Raw genomic sequence first — 22500 nt, 5'->3', positions numbered from 1 at the left:
CAACAAGCGTTCTTGGTGTGCAGTTGCGAGCCCATAATTATTTTACTCACTGCTTAAGTGAACAGTGGCCTAGCTGATTCGTCTACGTCCGATTTCGAACCGCGGGCCTGGCTCTAGTTTGGAGATATTTTTTTCAGTTGCTGCCTTAAGTTAGGAGATATTTTTTTTTTCAGTTGCTGCCTTAGTTAGGAGATTTTTTTTCAGTTGCTGCCTTAGTTAGGAGATTTTTTTTTTCAGTTGCTGCCTTAGTTAGGAGATATTTTTTCAGTTGCTGCCTTCCAGCCAAAGCAACCATCCATACTTGAAGGACAATGAAGTCTTCTTATAACAGAAGGAAGAAGTCCTTCCACTTGAGAAGGCAACTATGGTGGAAATACTGGAAAAAAACCTCCCAAAAAAAAACTCTATTATTCCTCGATTCCCATTCGTCCATTTGTTTTCATCTCCGTTAATTATAAAAAGAACAACGCTCACATTAATCACGAATTTTAATGAGAGCACCGGATGAAAGGGGTCCATTCCACTCACTGCCCATCCCAAATGATCAGGTCCTTCATCCTTAATTGCTAAAAGGCTTAAGACGCTGGTTTTAAGGATTGCCATCCTAGGCCCATTTCTTGATTAGATGGAAGGATTTCTTTTATTCTTCTCAATTATGTTGGTGAGAAGTGAGGCAGGAATAAAAGGGTTTCAGTTTTAGAACTTGGAGGAAGTGATATCCAGTCAGGTTTTATCTTGGATTATTGTTAAAAAATGCGATGAGAGAGAGAGAGAGAGAGAGAGAGAGAGAGAGAGAGAGAGAGAGAGAGAGAGAGAGATGGAATAGATAACTAATACGATGGTGTTAGAGGTGAGAGAAGAGGAAATTTAAATCTTGGGTTTCCAAAGAAGAAAGTGGGGGTGGGGGAGAGAGAGAGAGAGAGAGAGAGAGAGAGAGAGAGAGAGAGAGAGAGAGAGAGAGAGAGAGAGAGAGAGAGATGGAATAGATAATTATTGCAATGTTATTAGAAGAGAGAGAAAGAGAAGGAGAAAGCTTTCATCGCGTGTTTCCAAAGAGGAGATGAATTATTGCAGTAAAAGCTATGAGAGAGAGAGAGAGAGAGAGAGAGAGAGAGAGACATGGAATAGATTGTTAATGCAATGGCATTATAAGAGAGAGAGGGAGAGAGAGGAGGGAGTTTCTCTCGGGTTTGCAAAGAAGAAATTGAAAGAGAGAGAGAGAGAGAGAGAGAGAGAGAGAGAGAGAGAGAGAGAGGGGGATCATTGCAATGATATTAGAAGAGAGAGAAAGATATACGTAATTACTCGAAAAAATTCTAAATGAAATCAGTCTGAAAAGAGAATTCCCCGACAGCGTAAACGTAACAATAATAATTCAGTTTAAAAAAAGTAACAGAAAGAATTAACGTGAAACAAATAAAACATGGAACGGACACATGAGTATATGCGCACACAAAATAAATGTGCATTGCATTCAATACCAACTCAATTATCAACGCAGCGAATGCAACTGTGCATGGGCAATATTTGCATATGTTTGCAAAATCAGTGAGGGGCTGTTGTCACATGCATATGCAAGACATGAAGTCGCTGCAATTGTACGAATTTGGATTTCATGTGACTTTTATTTACAAACTTATAGACACACAAATTCATATATATATATATATATATATATATATATATATATATATTATATATATATATATATATATATATATATATATATATGCATATATATAAAGTATATATATGTGTGTGTGTATTTGTTTATATATATATATATATATATATATATATATATATATATATATATATATATATATATATATATATATATATAAATTATATATATATACACATATATATGTGTGTGTATATCTCAAAATGAGGAATTCGGAGAGAAAAGACCATTGTTGCTATTAAACCTACATTTCGTCAATATCTAACTATTTTTAATACTACCGTTTATTACTTTAATTAAATAATATGCTTCTAACTACCTTTTATATCTGTTATATAAAATCTAAAATCTAATTAGTGTCTTCTCCATTCAGCATATCTTATTTCAACTGCCTTATTACTTGAATCCTCCATCATGGAAGTGTCCTGATTAAATTCATTTCTCTCGTCTTCTGCAGGAACTGGAGATATGAACAGGAGCTGGACAGCCTCCTTTGGAAGATAGACTACAAGGACATCAAGACCAACGACTGGACACCGAGCCACAACCCCCTCCAAAACAAGTTGCCCAGGGTAAGTGGGGGAGGACATTTTGGATTGGAGTTACGTAGTGCTGAATATAGTGGATGTGCCCGGGGTTATTAAGTGGCATTTTGGAGAGAGAGAGAGAATGGATATGCCTAGGGTTATCAAGGGCCATTTTGAAGAGAGAGAGAGAGAGAGAGAGAGAGAATGGGTATTCCCAGGTTTATCAAGGGGCATTTTAGAGAGAGAGAGAGGGAGGGAGGGAGAGTGAGAGTGAATGGATATGCCTGGGGTTATCAAGGGGCGTTTTGAAAAGAGAGAGAGAGAGAAAGAGAGAGAGAGAGAGAGAATGGATATTCCCAGGTTTATCAAGGGGCATTTTAGAGAGAGAGGGAGAGAGAGAGATAGAAAATGGATATGCCTAGGGTTATCAAGGGGCATTTTAGAGAATGAAAGAGAGAGAGTGGATATGCCCAGGCTTATCAGTGGCATTTTAGATACAGAAAGAGAGAGAGAGAGAGAGAGAGAGAGAGAGAGAGAGAGAGAGAGAGAGATTAACATACAGAGGAAAGTTGCAAACCAGGAACTGTGTACCATTTATCAGTAATACAAATATCTGGTAATGAAGAGTGAAAAAAAATTAAATACAATTATTCATTAAAATATATATATATATATATATATATATATATATATATATATATATATATATATATATATATATATATATATATATATGAAAGCCTGATGGCTCGGTCGGTAGAACAGCAGACTCGGATCTTCATAAGAAGTCTGTGTCGCGGGTTCAAATCCGCAGCCGGCCTGTCAGAGGGCGGACACTTTGCTACCCGTGTAGACACCCCGGGATTATGTATGTAATCAACGGATAGGTTTGCTGAAAGCAAATGGGTGTTACAGACAAATACACACACAAACAAAGCCACTCCAACATCATCTAAAAACATAACAGACGCCTTACACGTCTCGAACTGTCGGCCTAACCACAAACGTCTCTTCGCTGCTGGGAGAAAGGGAGCTGGGGATTTGGCACGATACATATACACATGTGCTACCGGGGGTCTAAGCGATGTCAGGCAGGGCAGCCGATCGAGGCTACGGCCTACCCCAACGCCAAAGCAAAGCCCTTCAAAAGAAGGCATCGTGCTTACCCCATATGAAAAATGGGAAAAAAGCCCGTTAAACGAAGAAGATATATATATATAAAATTCACAAAGGCTTAACCATGGAAAACCAAAGTCAGGGAGGGATTCCTTCAGTCGAGATAGGCCTTACCCATCATTCTTAAACCATCACGTTCAGCCCCATGTTTAAAAAACATCCAATAGCCACTCCCAAGTTTCCAGCCTGCAATGAGATTTGCTGCAAGACTTTTCCTTTTCTTAACTCTTTTTGGGTCCTTTCCTACCACCCCTTCCTTCCTCCCCTTCCCTTTCCACTAACTTTCTCCCTCTCCTCCTCCACTGCCTGGAGGTCCCCTCCCTCATTAAGGGGGACTACTCTCTATTTTTCCTTTCTCGTTTCACTTTCTCTTTTTCCTTTCCCCGAGAAGTGGACGTGGCTGCCATTAAGACACTTCTTCCGTCGTAAGGGTCCACTTTGATTTTTTTTTTCTCTCTCTCTCTCTTTGGTGGCATTTCATTTTTCATTTTTTTTTATTCTTGGCCCCTTATTTTTTACTATTTTCGTTCTACGGCTTTTAATCGTTTTTTTGTGTCTTTTTTTTTCTTCCTTTCTTTGTCTCTTGACAGAGTCTATCTTTTTCTTTCCCATCTTAGACTTTTGAGGTGTCTTATCACTTCATTTCCTTTGTTTGGCTTTTAACAGTTTCTGTCTCTTTTTCTCTCCACTCTTTGGCTTTTACCAGTTTCTGTAAGGTTTTCTTTCCTTTGGCGTAGGCCTGGAAGATGGAGCAATGAAATTTGATACTCTGTAGGTGTTAAGAAATAAAAACTTCCTGTGATGGTAAGATGAAAAATGACTTGATTCACAGAAAAGGTAAAGAATGGAAGGTAGCAGGATGTGTGGTAAAGTTTTGGGGAAGAAATTGAATTACTTTAAGGGATCGGTTAACCAACTCTCCGCTATAGGAGTGAAGTGTGGATGTTGAATACAAAGAAAAGAAAAATGTGGAAGCTGTAAAGATGAATTTTTTTTACAGACTAAATGTGGCATAAGAAGACCTGAAAATCGAGAAATGTGAAAATAAGGTAAACCAGTGGTAAGTGTTAGCATAATTGAAAGCGAGAATGAAAGAGTTTTCAGATTGCTCGGTCATGTGGAATGAATGAAAGATGACAGGATTATGAAGTGTCAGTTATTCTACTGCTGCTGATGATCGTTCTCTGTCGGTGTATTAACGGCTTATGTGTATTATATATATATATATATATATATATATATATATATATATATATATATATATATATATATATATATATATTGTGTGTGTGTGTACATTGTATGCATATATATATTTTTTGATAATGATCATTTCTGAACAACAGGAGCTCTATTACTAGCTCTTGATTTCTGTGTTGTTTTTAATTTGTTTGTTTTCCTATATATACTTTCTGAATCTATTCTCTCTCTCTCTCTCCCTCTTTCTCTGATGTAACTTTGATATATTATTACCGTATTATGATTTTTGAAAGATATTTTAGTGATTTTCAAAAAAAAAAATTTTTTTTTTTTGAGACTATGACGGAGATAGTGCTGGTAGCAGATTCAAGTAATTCATTGGTCAGATTATTTCAGTACATAATAAAGTGAGAACAAATGAAACAGAAATATTTTCTCTATTATCTTTCGTTTTATTGAAATGTATGCCTCGGAAAACATATTTACACAAAAAAAGTAAATATAAAGATTAAAATCTTCACAATACCTCACATGTAGTCTTTGGAGAAGAAATTTACTCAAAAAAAATCTTTACAATACCTCACATATAGTCGTTGAATTCCCCTTCGGAATATAAATTGACAGGAGACAGCACATCCCCTTTAGGTCTATCATTTAGATAGGGGGGCTGCGGGAGGACGTCACGTTGTTCCATGAAGCATACTTTGGAGGCTGAGAGAATTTGTTTGAGAAATGTTGTAATTTGGGACAGTATATATCATTGTCTTCAGAGGGAGCTCTTGGTTCCAGTATTTTCCAGTGTCTTAAATTTTTCAACAGAGAAAACTTTCAGAATAATTTTGCCCGTTCTGGAGCTGACAGACTCACTCTATCGAATGGACGCTGCTTTTACGATTGATGGATCAGTGGAACCTGAAGTTCTCTTTGTTAGTGGAGATTGACAGATCAAACCCCCTCAGGAGTTAATTGATTTAATTTATCTTGAACTTTATCCAGAACAGATTCGTCTATATGTGCTTATCTGAATTAAGTTCACAAAATGTATTTCCGTCTAGGACTTAAAACCCAGTCACTTTTTTTTTCTCACTGCCAAAAATAACTCAGATCTCGATTTGTCTCTTTCTTTAGGATTTTATTCTCGTAGAGAAAGTAACGAAAGATGTCTCCTTCAAACTTCAAAGTGTCTTTTAATTCTGATCACGGAAAGGTATAAAATTCAATAAAGCTCTTTCAACTTCTGGGAACGATTCTCATCAAACGAAATTGTCACAATTATTCGTATACCAATAAAATCATCGAGATGAAATCGGCGGTATTAAGATTAAAAATTTAAACTAAAGGAAATTCACTTTGAACTTCGTGTTTCTCGTCCCACTTTCCTTAAACATATCCACTCAAAAGAGATTGATTTAGATTAAGTTTTATATAACTCCATTTTTTTTATGGGTTTTTTTATAATCAGAGCTCCCTTTAAAGGCTTATGTCGTAAAAGTTCCACCCAAAACACGTTTGAATTCAGATGTTTTTGTCATCAAAGATATCTCGTTATGTTCTGAAAAATATTTATTTTTCATCAAAAATAACCTTCTGTGTTTAGCAAATAAATATTTATTTTAACAGATTAACCTTTGTGTTTAGAAAATAAATATTTATTTCAAACAAATTAACCCTTTGTGTTTAGAAAAAGAAGTATTTAGTTCTTAACAAATTAACCCTTTGTGTTTAGAAAAGAAGTATTTAGTTCTCAACAAATTAACCCTTTGTGTTTAGAAAAGAAATATTTATTTCTCAACAAGTGAACTATTTGTGTTTAGAAAATAAATATTTATTTCTAATAAAAAATAACTCTTTGTGTTTAGGAAATAAACCTTTAAATCTTGTCAGAAATAACCCGTTTTGTTTAAAAAATAATTAATATCCTGAACTGACTTTGGAAGTTAGAAAATTCCTTCAAAAAATCATAAATCTTTTAGGTTCTAAAAATTACAAAATAGTGTATTTTCCATAATCAGTGATAATAAAGTTTTATCAAAATTAGACCCTGCGATTAGGAAACAAGTAATATTTTTATTTATCTTTGAAAGTATTAGAAAATTCTTTAAAAAAAAATATGTACTTTGACGTCTGAAAATTTACAAAAAATTATCTTCTCATAATCAGTGATAATAATAAAAAAAAGGAATTTAACAAACTAATACGCATTATGCTTTTTTTTTTATTCCAGGGATTGTATTCCACAGTGAGAACGAGCCAGCTGTCCCTGAGCAGCAACCCTGACCTTGACTTCCGATACGCCAGCGTCTACACTCAGCTGGGAATTTACAAAGGTCGGGTCGTGGCAGTCAAACAAGTGTCCAGCAAAGCCGTTGACGTCACCCGCAGGATCAAGAAGGAACTGAAGACGGTGAGAAGCAAATTATCCTCGAGTTACCCTAAAAATATCCTCATTCGTGGAAGGCTTTCGTAGGCGGTTTGGGCGCATCGTCAGGGAATCGCACTCTGTAGGTGGGGCCGGAGTTCTAGGTCACTGAGACGCCTAGTGGATTGTCGCATGGGTCTGTCTGCCTGCCAGTCTTGCTCCTTTGGGGCGTGGGGTGTTTGATCGTATGTGTGTGGTCAGTCTCTGGGGAATTGAAATTGTCCCTTGTATATTCTGTTGCTCATTACCAGTCTTTACACCAGGGGCCAAGATCTTTCAGGGAAAAGTGGTCGTGATTTTTACCCCATCAGGAAGAGGCCAGTGAGACACATAAGAAGCAGAAAAGTGTTATATATATATATTATATATATATATATATATATATATATATATATATATATATAGTATATATATATATATATATATATATATATATATATATATATATATTATATAATATATATTATATATATTATATATATATATATATATATATATATATATATATATATATATATATATATACATACATACATACACACTCTCATAAGTCCTCATGCAACATAGGTATAGAAAAGCTTGTTTTAGGCCATTATAACCTGCCTCCCTATCTCATCCAAAGGTTTTGAAAAATATCAGAAAATATAACTTGATGGATCCCTTGTTGATACAGATATTGGTCAGAAAATCAGATTTGTCTTTTTCTGGGCACTGGTACTAAAATATTATTATGATGCTCTCAGTAATAAATTGGTATGGCAATTTTCATTCAGCCGTTGTGAAGGTCCATAATGGAGAGAGAGAGAGAGAGAGAGAGAGAGAGAGAGAGAGAGAGAGAGAGAGAGAGAACACGACCGATAACAGAGACCCAACGACGGCTTTTGATGAGTCTCTTTCATGTTGCAGATCTGAGATTGATGAATGTTTCACTTTTCAAAGCCACGTTCTTTTTCATGGCTTCACCGGAGTGGGGTAGGGGGTGTGGGCCTTTTCTCTGCCCACTTTTGAATGCGGTTCTAGGCCAGTCTGTTTACGGATTCGTTCCGCGTTGGCCATTTGTGTATTTTAAGCGTGAAAGAGTCTTAAAACTTAAGGGATTTTTGCTGTTTTCCAGACCTACCCTGGTTGACAGGGTAAAGATAAGAAAACAGATAAACGTTGGGAGTTCCACATTCTGTAAATAAATGTTATGATATATATATATATATATACATATATATATATATATATATATATATATATATATATATATATATATATATATATATATATATATATGTGTGTATATATATGTATATATAAATATATAAATATTATATATATATATATATATATATATATATATATATATATATATATATATATAGTATAAATATATATATATATATATATATATATATATATATATATATATATATTTATATATATATATATATATATATATATATATATCCCTTTTATTTATTATACCAAACAAGTTGAAATAGAGAGGCAAAACCACAAACCTTGATCTTTTCTTTTTTTAAACTGCTGTGTATCACGTCGATATACCTCGGTCTTTTTTTTTTTTCATCGCAATATCCACCTCTTTTATTCCGAATCATGGCGTCTGCCAAGGAGACATTCTTCGACCGTATTTTTTTTCTATATTCCTTCTTGCAGCCTATAACTCATATAGCTTTTATGGCATCTATATCCTGACATTGACAAGAGTAAATGACCAGAAAAAGCTCCGTGCCTCCCTCTCTGATACATTTTCATAGAAGCCTTTTGTTGGTACATAAATGATGAAAGGTTCTTGTGCTTTGAGTCTTCCCTGAGGCGACGACGCGATGCCAAAACACATTTGTGTAAAAGTCAGAAATTTCCTTCTGAGGTTTAGGGAAAAGGTCAGATGGACAGTTCCTTTTTTGGCTCTGCTGTCGTTTTTGTCTGTAGTGAATTCTCAGATTTCTCCTTCTTTCTCCCTTTCCTTGAGTCTCATCATTGGTTTCACTTTCCTTTCTTTGACTCTCATCCTTCATTTCACGTTCCTTTCTTCGATTCTCATCCTTGGCTTCACTTTCCTGTCTTTGATTATCATTCTTGGTTTCACTTTCCCGTCTTTGGCTCTCATCCTTGGCTTCACTTTCCCTGTCTTTGGCTCTCATCCTTGGCTTCACTTTCCCGTCTTTGGCTCTCATCCTTGGCTTCACTTTCCCGTCTTTGGCTCTCATTCTTGGTTTCACTTTCCTGCCTTTGGCCTTCATCCCATTTCCACTTTTCCCTTCTGTGATTCTCATCCTTGGTTTCACTTTCCCTTCTTTGATTCTCATCCTTGGTTTCACTTTCCCTTCTTTGATTCTCATCCTTGGTTTCACTTTCCCTTCTTTGATTCTCATCCTTGGTTTCACTTTCCCTTCTTTGATTCTCATCCTTGGCTTCACTTTCCCTGCTGTGATTTTCATCCTTTGCTTTACTTTCCCTTCTTTGATTCTCATCCTTTCTTTCACTTTCCTTTCTTTGATTCTCATCCTTAGCTTCAGTTTCCCTTCCTTGATTCTCACCTTGGCTTCCCTTTTTCCTTCTTTGATTCTCATTCTTGGCTTAACTTTCTCGTCTTTGGTTCTCATCCTTCCTTTCATTTTCCTCTCTTTGATTCTCATCCTTGGCTTCACTTTCCCTTCTTTGATTCTTACCCTTGGTTTCACTTTCCCTTCCCTTGATTCTCATCCTTGGTCTATCACTTTCCTTCTTTGATTCTGATCCTGGTTTCACTTTTCCTCTTGATTCTCATCCTTGGCTTCACTTTCTCTTCTTTGATTCTCACCCTTGGCTTCGCTTTTCCTTCTTTGATTCTCATCCTTGGTTTCACTTTCCCATCTGTGATTTTCATCCTTCACTTCACTTTTCCTTCTTTGATTTTCATCCTTGGCTTCACTTTCCCTTATTTGATTCTCATCCTTCGATTCATTCTCCCTTCTCTGATTCTCATTCTTGGTTTCACTTTCCCTTTCCTTGATTCTCATCCTTGGTTTCACTTTCCTTTCTTTGATCCTCATCCTTGGCTTCACTTTCCCTTATTTGATTCTCATCTTTCCTTTCACTTTCCCTTCTTTGATTCTCATCCTTGGTTTCACTGGCCCTTCTTTGATTTTCATCCATGGCTTCTCTTTCCATTATTTGATTATCATCCTTGGCTTCATTCTCCCTTCTTTGATTCTCATTCTTGGTTTCACTTTCCCTTTCCTTGATTCTCATCCTTGGTTTCACTTTCCTTTCTTTGATTCTCATCCTTCCTTTCACTTTCCTTTGATTCTCATCCTTCCTTTCACTTTCCTTTGATTCTCATCCTTCCTTTCACTTTCCTTTGATTCTCATCCTTCTTTTCACTATCCATTGATTCTCATCCTTCCTTTCATTTTCCTTTCTTTGATTTTCATCCTTGGCTTCACTTTCCCTTCTTTGATTCTCATCTTTCCTTTCACTTTCCCTTCTTTGATTCTCATCTTTCCTTTCACTTTCCCTTCTTTGATTCTCATCCTTAGCTTCACTTTCTCTTCTTTGGTTCTCATCCTTGGCTTCACTTTCCCTTCTTTGATTCATATCCTTGGTTTTACTTTCCTTTTGATTCTCATCCTTTCATTTACTTTCTTTTCTTTGATTCTCATCCTTGGCTTCACTTTCCCTTTCCTTGATTCTCATCCTTGGTTTCACTTTCCTTTCTTTGATTCTCATCCTTTCTTTTACTTTCTTTTCTTTGATTCTCATCCTTGGCTTCACTTTCCCTTCTTTGTTTCTCATCCTGTTCTTGAGCTGACATCCGTGATTCTTATCTGCCTCGTGAGATTACTTTTATTCTCATACCTTCCTCGCTGTTTATTCAATGATTCTCATCCTTTACAAAACATATCGGCAACTTATCGCATACATATCACGAAGTGGTTGACTACAAGTCAACGATTTATTGATAATTCAAACTAAGCATTTGCCAAAGGTTCGTTCTCCACATTCTTGTTTTCAGCTTGTTTGTGATATGTATGCAATAAGTACCCAACATATGTTTGTGACTTTGTTTGCGTTGAGTAACCAACATATGTTTATGACACTGTTTGCGTTAAGTAACCAACATATGTTTGTGACATTGCTTGCGTTAAGTAACCAACATATGTTTGTGACATTGCTTGCGTTAAGTAACCAACATATGTTTGTGACATTGTTTGCGTTAAGTAACCAACATGTGTTTATGACATTGTTTGCGTTAAGTAACCAACATATGTTTGTGAAATTGTTTGCGCTGGTAACCAATATATGTTTGTGAAATTGTTTGCGTTAAGTAACCAACATACGTTTGTGACGTTTGTGTTAAGTAACCAACGTATGTTTGTGACATTGTTTGCGTTAAGTAACCAACATATGTATATGACTTTGTTTACAGTAGTGTACAACTTCTCCCAACTCACTGATACACTTCTGTGCTCTCCAGTTGGTTGTGAAATAATGAAGATTCTATTTTCTAAAACTCCCGAACGCTACAAAATGTGACGTCAATAAACTTCATAACTTCTCTTCCGCTACCTCGGTGACTCCAACTCCTGTTCGTTCATCCACGAAACGTCGTATGGAATGCCTCTGCAATATCTCTCGCTCAGGGGCCTGTATTTCGTATAACAATTTCCTTGGTTACCGAAGGAAAGTATTTCCACAGTTCTACTCTATGTTGCCTTCCCCCTTTGCCAAGTGGGGAGGTAGCGCCATCAGTTCATCTCGCGCGGTGCACTGTAGGCGTTACTTTAGGTTCTTTGCAGCGTCCCATTGGCCCCTAGCTGCAACTCCTTTCATTCCTTTTAATGTCCATCCGTTCATTTCATCTTTATTCTATCTCACTTTCCATCCTCTCCTAACAGTTGTTTCAATTTCCTTCTGTTACACCTTTCAAACCATTTTATTCCCGATTCCCATTCCAGCGCTGAATGACCTCTTAGGCCCCAGTGCTTGGCATCTGGCCTGAATCTTATATTCCATTCCATACCATTGTCGTACATTGTCTGAGCTCTGAAGATGCGTTTGTGTGTGCTTGGATATTATGTAGCGAGTTCAAATTTTGCTTACCTTTTCGAAAAGGGTTAAACTCTTCCAGGACTGGAAGAATTTGATGGAAGGCTTCTAGTTCTTCCAGTAAACTCCTTAGGGGGATTCCAGCTCGTAACGACCAGATTGCTAATTCTCATTGTCTTTCCTTTATTTCTAATTTTGGTAAATACTCCTAAAGGATTTCAGTGATTTACTTGAGGCTCATGTAACTAGAATCATCTTGCTTTTTCTTCTGATTCTATACATCATTCCTATATACATGCAGCATATATATATATATATATATATATATATATATATATATATATATATATATATGAAATTTTTTTATCACATCGTGATTTTTATACAATCATGAAGCTACAAAATGTCGCTTTATATCGAAATTCACGCTACCCTCGGTATATCTCGTTGGAGAATTGTCGCCGAAGGGGAATTTATATGTGATAAATGAATTGGAATCGTGGGGACACGAACCCACACGAAGCCCATTCAGCGACTCCAGTTGACGTAAACCATTGAGCCATCAAGAGAGGGTATAAGTCTTTTTGCCGAGATGTCGTACTGCTTTTACCCGTCGAGCGGGGAAAGTGTACTAGCCTCGACAATGACCCACCTCCGCCATGACAGTTCATTGGTACGTTTGGAACACGCAGCTCTTGTTATGAAATTTTTATCACACCGTGATTTTTATACAATCATGAAGTTAAAATGTCGCTTAATATCGAAATTCACGCTACTCGGTATATCTCCGTTGAGAATTGTCGAAGGAATTTATATAAGTGATAAATGAATTGAATCGGGGACACGAACCCCGACGAAAGCCTATTCAGCGATCTAGTTGACGTAAAACCATTGAGCCATCAAGAGGTATAAGTCTTTGCCGAGATGTCGTACTGCTTTACCCGTCGAGCGGGGAAAGCGTACTAGCCGACAATGACCCACCTCCGCCATGACAGTTCATTGGTACGTTTGGAACACGCAGCTTTGTTATGAAATTTTTATCACACCGTGATTTTTATACAATCATGAAGCTACAAATGTCGCTTTAATATCGAAATTCACGCCACCTCGGTATATCTCCGTTGAGAATTGTCGCCGAAGGAATTTATATAAGTGGATAAATGAATTGGAATCGTGGGGACACGAACCCGCGACGAAAGCCTATTCAGCGACTCCAGTTGACGTAAACCATTGAGCCATCAAGAGAGGTATAAGTCTTTTAAGCCGAGATGTCGTACTTGCTTTTACCCGTCGGAGCGGGAAAGTGTACTAGCCTCGACAATGACCCACCTCCGCCATGACAGTTCATTGGTACGTTTGGAACACGCAGCTCTTGTTATGAAATTTTATCACACCGTGATTTTATACAATCATGAAGCTACAAATGTCGCTTAATATCGAAATTCTACGCTACTCGGTATATCTCCGTTGGAGAATTGTCGCCGAAGGGGGAATTTATATAAGTGATAAATGAATTGAATCGTGGGGACACGAACCCGCGACGAAAGCCTATTCAGCGACTCCAGTTGACGTAAACCATTGAGCCATCAAGAGAGGTATAAGTCTTTTGCCGAGATGTCGTACTGCTTTACCCGTCGTGAGCGGGGAAAGTGTACTAGCCTCGACAATGACCCACCTCCGCCATGACAGTTCATTGGTACGTTTGGAACACGCAGCCTTTTGTTATGAAATTTTTATCACACCGTGATTTTTATACAATCATGAAGCTACAAATGTCGCTTAATATCGAAATTACGCTACCTCGGTATATCTCCGTTGAGAATTGTCGCCGGGAATTTATAAGTGATAAATGAATTGGAATCGTGGGGACACGAACCCGCGACAAAAAGCCTATTCAGCGACCCAGTTGACGTAAACCATTGAGCCATCAAGAGTGGTATAAGTCTTTGCCGAGATGTCGTACTGCTTTTACCCGTCGTGAGCGGGGAAAGTGTACTAGCCCCTCGACAATGACCCACCTCCGCCAGCAGTTCATTGGTACGTCAAACACGCAGCTCTTGTTATGAAATTTATCACACCGTGATTTTTATACAATCATGAAGCTACAAATGTCGCTTAATATCGAAATTCACGCTACTCGGTATATCTCCGTTGGAGAATTGTCGCCAAGGGAATTTATATAAGATAAATGAATTGGAATCGGGGACACGAACCCGCGACGAAAGCCTATTCAGCGACTCCAGTTGACGAAACCATTGAGCCATCAAGAGAGGTATAAGTCTTTGCGAGATGTCGTACTGCTTTACCCGCCGTGAGCTGGGAAAGTGTACTAGCCTCGACAATGACCCACCTCCGCCATGACAGTTCATTGGTACGCTTGGAACACGCAGCTCTTTTGTTATGAAATTTTATCACACCGTGATTTTTATACAATCATGAAGCTACAAATGTCGCCAATATCGAAATTACGCCACTCGGTATATCTCCGTTGGAGAATTGTCGCGAAGGGGAATTTATATAAGTGATAAATGAATTGGAATCGCGGGGACACGAACTCTGCCGACGCAAAGCCTATTCAGCGACTCCAGTTGACGAACCATTGAGCCATCAAGAGAGGGTATAAGTCTTTTGCCGAGATGTCGTACTGCGCTTTTACCCGTCGAGCGGGGAAAGTGTACTAGCCCTCGACAATGACCCACCTCCGCCATGACAGTTCATTGGCACGCTTGGAACACGCAGCTCTTGTTATGAAATTTTTATCACACCGTGATTTTTATACAATCGCGAAGCTACAAATGTCGCTTAATATCGAAATCCACGCGCTTACTCGTATATCTCCGTTGGAGAATTATCACTAAGGGGAATTTATATAATGATAAATGAATTGAACGGGGATATCGAACCCGACGAAGCCTTCATCTAGCGACCCAGTTGACGTGAACCATTGAGCCATCAAGAGAGGTATAAGTCTTTGCTGAGATGTCGCATATCGTTTTACCCATCGTGAGCGGGAAAGTGTACTACAGCCTCGACAATGACCCACCACTATGACACAGTTCATTGGTACGCTTAAACACGGCAGCTCTTGTTATGAATTTTTATCACACTTATTTTTTATACAATCATGAAGCTGCCAAATGTCGCTAATATCGAAATTCATTACTCGTATACTCGCTGAGAATTGTCAAGGGGAATTTATATAAGGATAAAATGAATTGAATCGGGGACATTTAACCCGCGACGAAAGCCTATTCAGCGACTCCAGTTGATTTGAACCATTGAGCCATCAAGAGTGTGTGTATAAGTCTTCTTTTAGTTTAGATGTCGTGATTGCTTTTTACCTGGCCGTGAGTGGGAAAGTGTACTAGCCCCGACAATGACCCACCTCCGCCTATGACAGTTCATTGGTATCGCTTGGAACACGCAGTTTTGTTATGAAATTTTTATCACACCGCGATTTTTATACAATCATGAAGCTGCCAATGTCGCTTAATATCGAAATTCACGCTACTCGGTATATTCCGCTGAGAATTGTCGCCGAAGGGGAATTTTATATATGATAAACGAATTGGAATCGTGGGGACACTAACCCGCTGACGAAGCCTATTCATGATCTAGTTGGATTTAAACTATTGAGTTATCAAGAGAGTGTATAAGTTTTCGTCGCAGGATGTCGCATTGCTTTTACCCGCCGTGAGCGGGAAAGTGTACTAGCCTCTACAATGACCCACCTCCGCCATGACAGTTCATTGGTACGCTTGACACGCAGCTCTTGTTATGAAATTTATCACACCGTGATTTACAATATGAGCATGAATGTCGCTAATATCGAAATTATCAGCATTCAGATTGTTGAGAATAAATGCGAAGGGGAACCCCGCCACGGCAGTTCATCGGTGGGTCAAACACGAGCTTGTTACAATTTCACACCGCGACGAGTAAAAGCAGAATGCTTCCGGCAAAACACTTATACCCTCTCTTTGATGGCTCAATGGTTTACTGGGAACTGGAGTCGCTGAATAGGAATTGGAATCGTGTCGTCCCCACGATTCCACCCATTTATCACTTATATAAATTCCTTCGGCGACAATTCTCCAACGGAGATATACCGAGGTAGCGTGGAATTTCGATATTGCTTACATTTGTAGCTTCATGATTGTATAAAAAATCACGGATAAAAATTTCACAACAAGAGCTGTTGTTCCAAACGTACCAATGAACTGTCATGGCGGAGGTGGGTCATTGTTTCCAGGCTAGTACACTTTCCCGCCAATACGGGTAAAAAGCAGTACCTGACATCCTCGGCAAAAGACTTATACCTCTTGATACCAATGGTTTACGCCAACTGAGTCGCTGAATAGGTCGCTCAGCGTTCGTGTCCCCAATGATTCCACCATTTATCACTTATATAAATTCCTTCGCGACAATTCTCCAACGGAGATATACCGAGGTAGCGTGAATTTCGATATTGCTTACATTTGTAGCTTCATGATTGTATAAAAATCACGGTGTGATAAAAATTTCATAACAAGAGCTGCGTGTTCCAAACGCATTCAATGAACTGTCATGGCGGAGGTGGGTCATTGTCGAGGTTAGTACACTTTCCCCCGCTTCACGACGGGTAAAAGCAGTACGACATCTCGCAAAAGACTTATACCTCTCTTGATGGCTCAATGGTTTACGCCAACTGGAGTCGCTGAATAGGCTTTCGTCGGTTCGTGTCCCCACGATTCCAATTCATTTATCACTTATATAAATTCCTTCGGCGACAATTCTCCAACGGAGATATACTGAGGTAGCGTGAATTTCGATATTAAGCGACATTTGTAGCTTCATGATTGTATAAAATCACGGTGTGATAAAAATTTCATAACAAGAGCTGCGTGTTCCAAACGTACCAATGAACTGTCATGGCGGAGGTGGGTCATTGTCGAGGCTAGTACACTTTCCCCGCCACGACGGTAAAAGCAGTACGACATCTCGCAAAAGACTTATACCTCTTGATGGCTCAATGGTTTACGCTAACTGGAGTCGCTGAATAGGTTGGGGTTCGTGTCCTCACGATTCCAATTCATTTATCACTTATATAAATTCCTTCGCGCACAATTCTCCAACGGATATACCGAGGTAGCGTGAATTTCCCTGATATTAAGCGACATTTGTAGCTTCATGATTGTATAAAAATCACGGTGATGAAAATTTCATAACAAGAGCTGCGTTCCAAACGTACCAATGAACTGTCATGGCGGAGGGGGTGGGTCATTGTCGAGGCTAGTACACTTTCCGCCACGACGGTAAAAGCAGTACGATATCTCGGCAAAAGACTTATACCTTTTGATGCTCAATGGTTTACGCCAACTGGAGTCGCTGAATAGGCTTTCGTCGCGGGTCTGTCCCCACGATTCCAATTCATTTATCACTTATATAAATCCCTTCGCGACAATTCTCCAACGGAGATATACCGAGGTAGCGTGAATTTCGATATTAAGCGACATTTGTAGCTTCATGATTGTATAAAATCACGGTGTGATAAAAATTCTATAACAAGAGCTGCAGAACAAACGTACCAATGAACTGTCATGGCGGAGGGTCATTGTCGAGGCTAGCACTTTCCCCGCTCACGACGGTAAAAGCAGCAGTACGGCATCTCGCAAAAGACTTATACCTCTGATGGCTCAATGGTTTACGCTCAACTGAGTCGCTGAATAGGTTTCGTTGGTTCGTGTCCTCACGATTCCAATTCATTTATCACTTATATAAATTCTTCGGCGACAATTCTCCAACGGAGATATACCGAGGTAGCAGAATTTCTGATATTAAGCGACATTTGTAGCTTCATGATTGTATAAAAAAATCACGGTGTGATAAAAATTTCATAACAAGAGCTGCGTGTTCCAAACGTACCAATGAACTGTCATGGCGGAGGTGGGTCATTGTCGAGGCTAGTACACTTTCCCCGCTCACGACGGGTAAAAGCAGTACGACATCTCGCAAAAGACTTATACCTCTCTTTGATGGCTCAATGGTTTACGCTAACTGGAGTCGCTGAATAGGCTTTCGTCGCGGGTTCGTGTCCCCACGATTCCACTCATTTATCACTTATATAAATTCCTTTCGCGACAATTCTCCAACGGAGATATACTGAGGTAGCGTGAATTTCGATATTAGCGACATTTGTAGTCTTCATGATTGTATAAAAATCACGGTGATAAAAATTTCATAACAAGAGCTGCGTGTTCCAAACGTACCAATGAACTGTCATGGCGGAGGTGGGTCATTGTCGAGGCTAGTACACTTTCCCCCACGACGGGTAAAAAGCAGTACGACATCTCGGCAAAAGACTTATACCTCTTGATGGCTCAATGGTTTACGCTAACTGGAGTCGCTGAATAGGCTTTCGTCGGTTCGTGTCCTCACGATTCCAATTCATTTATCACTTATATAAATTCCCCTTCGGCGACAATTCTCCAACGGAGATATACCGAGGTAGCGTGAATTTCGATATTAAGCGACATTTGTAGCTTCATGATTGTATAAAAAAATCACGGGTGATAAAAATTTCATAACAAGAGCTACTATAAATTCCAAACGTCTTGAACTGTCATGGCGGGGAGGTGGTCATTGTCGAGGTTAGTACACTTTCCCCGCTCACGACGGGTAAAAGCAGTACGACATCTCGGCAAAAGACTTATACCTCTTGATGGCTCAATGGTTTACGTCAACAAGTCTTCTGAATTCAGTTTTCTGTCGCGGGTATAATCCCCTACGATTCCACCATTTATCACTTATATAAACTGTCCTTCGGCGACAATTCTCCAACGGAGATATACCCTGTGTTGTTGGAATTTGATATTAAGCGACATTTGTAGCCTCATGATTATAATAAAAACTATATATATAAATATATTAATAAGTGTTGTGTGTGTTTGATGTCATGTGGAGGTGGATGTCAATATGGCTATGTATGCCCTATGCCTCAGTAGTGTGTAATAAGCATGTATAGAAATGTATGTATATTGTATGTATGTATATATATATAGATAGATAGATAGATAGATAAATAGATAGATAGATAGATAGATAATTTATATATATCAGTACATATAAAAAATGTCTGTATATATGTTATGTTAATTAAACCATTGTTGAAATTCAAATAACCCGTCTTCCGTACAATCACTTACGGCAATGATGTATTGTTTGTGACAATCAATTAACCGCAAACTTTCCTGTTGCCACAATTCAAACCCCGCAAACATTGTGGGACACAAAAGTTGCCACGTCGTGATTTCCACGCTGTAGAATTCACGAAGTTCACTCGGGCATTTTAAAAACTTTTAATGACAAATTCGGCGGTTGGGGTTTGTCCCTTGAAATGAAGTTTGAATAATCCAGATACCCGTGTGTGTGTGCTGGGCCTTCGTTCTATAAAAAAAAAAAAAGCTTCGTTCTAAAAAGCTTCAGTGGTTTCCGTTACAATATTCATTGCAGTTCGTCAAATATTTATGACAGTAACGAAGATAAAAGCGGTGTTTTGTGTACGTATCACGTCCACGGTTGGTTTTGTCGGTCAATATTTGTATATTCGTCATTAAAAGCAGCTCGTATGAACCATGAATAAATCACTGGGGAATTTTGTTTTAACATCATAAAACTATGCATGTGGTTTGCTCTTAGCCCATGTTTCATGTTTAAATTACAAAAAAAAAGCTAAATTACAAAAAAAGGCTTAAGGAACTAATTTCAGCTTTCTGTGTTTTCTAAAACACAGACTTTACTAGTAATCCATAAAACGGCCATAGGATTCTCTTCAATTTCCAGTATTTTCGAACCCGTACGGACCCAGTGCCGGCAGTGCACCTCAAGCGGTGCGCTGTAGGCATTACCTAAGGTTCTTTGCACTGCACCGTCCCTTCGGCCCAAGCTGCAACCCCTTTCATTCATTTTACTGTACCTCCGTTCCTGTTCTCTTCCAATTTATTTTCCAACCTCTCCTAACAAAATGGTTCATAGTGCAACTGCGAGGTTTTCCTCCTGTTACACACAAAACCTTTTTACTCTCAGTTTCCCTTTCAGCCTTGAATGACCTCACAGGTGCAAGCACTTGGCCTTTGGCGTGAATTTTATATTCCGCTCCACACCAGTATTTTCGAAAACGCAGACTTTATCTTCTACTCCATTACATTACAACTAACTCACATCTAACAATGGAGAAGCAATAATCCATATAGATATAAGATAAAAAGACCCAGACCTGGATTAACATGAGTGGAGATTGGTAGAAGTAAAAGCTCAGCATGAGCTGGAGGAGATAAAGAATGAAATGAATGACGAAGTGAAAGGTGTGGAACAATAAAAAAAAAACAAACACAGTTGACGATCACCGAGAGGATTTTCTGAAGAAATGTGAGAGCAAAAGTCAAAATTCTTTATTCCCATAAAAATGGATATCACATCCACTTCATTACTCGTTCTTGGGTAACATAGGTCCATTCATAGTTTTATAAAAGGTTTCTACATGATAAGCAATATCCATTATCACAGTACATGGATCTAGTATACAGATGGCATATTGCAATACAGTGTCTCTAATATCGGTCAAAACAGACATACAATAAAATTTTCGACTCTCTACAACAGAAATGTGGTGATATCAACAACGCATAATGACGTAGCCATAAAAGGAATGTGAGCCGTAAAAACAATCAAGTTTAGACTCATCAGGCTTATACTTTCAAGTCAATATAAAAATAAAGAGCAGTCTGATAATATAGAATATTGTAAAGTCATCCGGTTTGTAAGATTTATTTGAAAACCGCGAAAATTGGGATGAATCGCTCAGAGGAGTCACAAGTGGAATATGTACAATTTACAAATTGATTGGGAAGTTGTTAACATTCACCAAACTTTTCACCTTATGCGAGAGACTAGCATTGAGTTTGCCTCTTAATATATCATTATTGAATGCACTGAATTTGCTTCGTTACAGAATAGGAAACTGGAAAAATTAATCATTTTTATAAAAGCTTTCCGACTGCCACAAAATAATATGGATCGGTAAATTAAATCTCATGTAGCACATTCTCAGATACATTCGCGTTTCCATGTTGCAACAGATACGCTTGCTCTTTGTATGCTCGTTTTAATGGAAGACTTCTGTATTACAGTTGCAAAAAGAGGAAAGTGAAACATGTAATTCTCTTTGGAGAACGCGGAAGAAATACGCTTCTGAAAATTAAGTGTTTTCAACAAAAGAAAAATACGGGAGTGGAAATTTGCAGCTGAAGACTTTGGAAATTTGTAATACACGTTTCATACACTGTTTTGCTGATGTCTGCTCTTAGAATGATTTATTGCTCATTATATTGCATTAAAAGAACGATGGACTTGTATAATTTTTTTAAGAAAATACAGCTGTAGTTAATGTAAAAATAGAGCAGGAAACGAAAATGAAGAAAAAACAGCTGATGATGGTGGTAAAACGTTCTCTCTCTCTCTCTCTCTCTCTCTCTCTCTCTCTCTCTCTCTCTCTCTCTCTCTCTCTCTCTCCCCCAAAAAATTTATAACATGGACGAGAACTCCAAGGTTTTTTATATTGTATTATAATCCAGGAATTTGCTTAGAAATAAGAAAAAAACATTATTCGCAGTCAAGGTATATAGCTTAGATAATATTTCGCAAAAATAATTAGTTTTCCGAAAAAAAAATAATTGTTCCCTCAACTTCCGGGATTGATCGTCCATAGTCCGGGGTATCCTGTGTAAGGTTCTTTGCAGCGTGCCTTCGGCCCCTAGCTGCAACCCCTTTCGTTTCTTTTACTGCACCACCTTTCATATTCTCTCTCTTCCATCTTACTTTCCACCCTCTCCTCACAACTGATTCATAGTGCAACTGCTTTGAGGTTTTCCTCCCGATACACCTTTCAAACCTTTTTGCTGTCAATTTCCGTTTCAGCGCTGAGTAACCTCATCGGTCCCAGCGCTTGACCATTGTCATAAATGCCATATTCAGTTCATTTCAATGAATATTCGTAGGATCCAGGGCCATCAGATCGCCGACTAATATTCATTTCTCAGGGAAGCGAATATTTGAAGGTAACGGAAAGCTCCCATTAAAGGCTCATTGGGTGTCAGATGCCGAAGCACAGGAATAAAAAAAAAAATGAACGGAAAAATGCATCGCTCATTAACGTTAATGAGATCGAAAGCCAATGATTTCGGGGACGAATCATTTTGGAAGACTTTTACGGAGGTTCCGTGTCCCGAATGAGTTGGCAGCCCAAAATACCTTTTCTTTTGGGAAGTTGCATTGAAAAGTAAAGAACTTAATAACAGGAGGTATTAATAAATTGTGGGCGAAAGCTAAATGTGTTTTGATCAGCTATGTTGAAAAATAAAGAAAACTGCTTTTGGAAAATAATGAACGTTCGGATGTTCATAAGAGGAAACAAGTAAAAA

At 38.3% G+C, this 22500-nt stretch overlaps 1 protein-coding gene across 5 annotated transcripts in view; it reads left to right on the top strand.

Moving 5' to 3' along the window:
* The window catches only part of LOC136855058 (guanylate cyclase 32E-like), a 437545-nt gene that overhangs the window by 373768 nt on the left and 41277 nt on the right, over positions 1 to 22500 (top strand). For all 5 annotated transcript variants that reach the window (XM_067131826.1, XM_067131825.1, XM_067131828.1 and 2 more), the window contains 2 exons: positions 2142 to 2256; positions 6812 to 6991. In XM_067131826.1, coding sequence (XP_066987927.1) covers positions 2142 to 2256; positions 6812 to 6991 — 295 coding nt within the window. The remainder of the gene's footprint in view (positions 1 to 2141; positions 2257 to 6811; positions 6992 to 22500) is intronic.

This window comes from Macrobrachium rosenbergii, chromosome 30 (assembly GCF_040412425.1).
Source record: "Macrobrachium rosenbergii isolate ZJJX-2024 chromosome 30, ASM4041242v1, whole genome shotgun sequence".
NCBI lineage: Eukaryota > Metazoa > Arthropoda > Malacostraca > Decapoda > Palaemonidae > Macrobrachium > Macrobrachium rosenbergii.
This window is presented reverse-complemented; position numbering and strand designations above follow the sequence as displayed.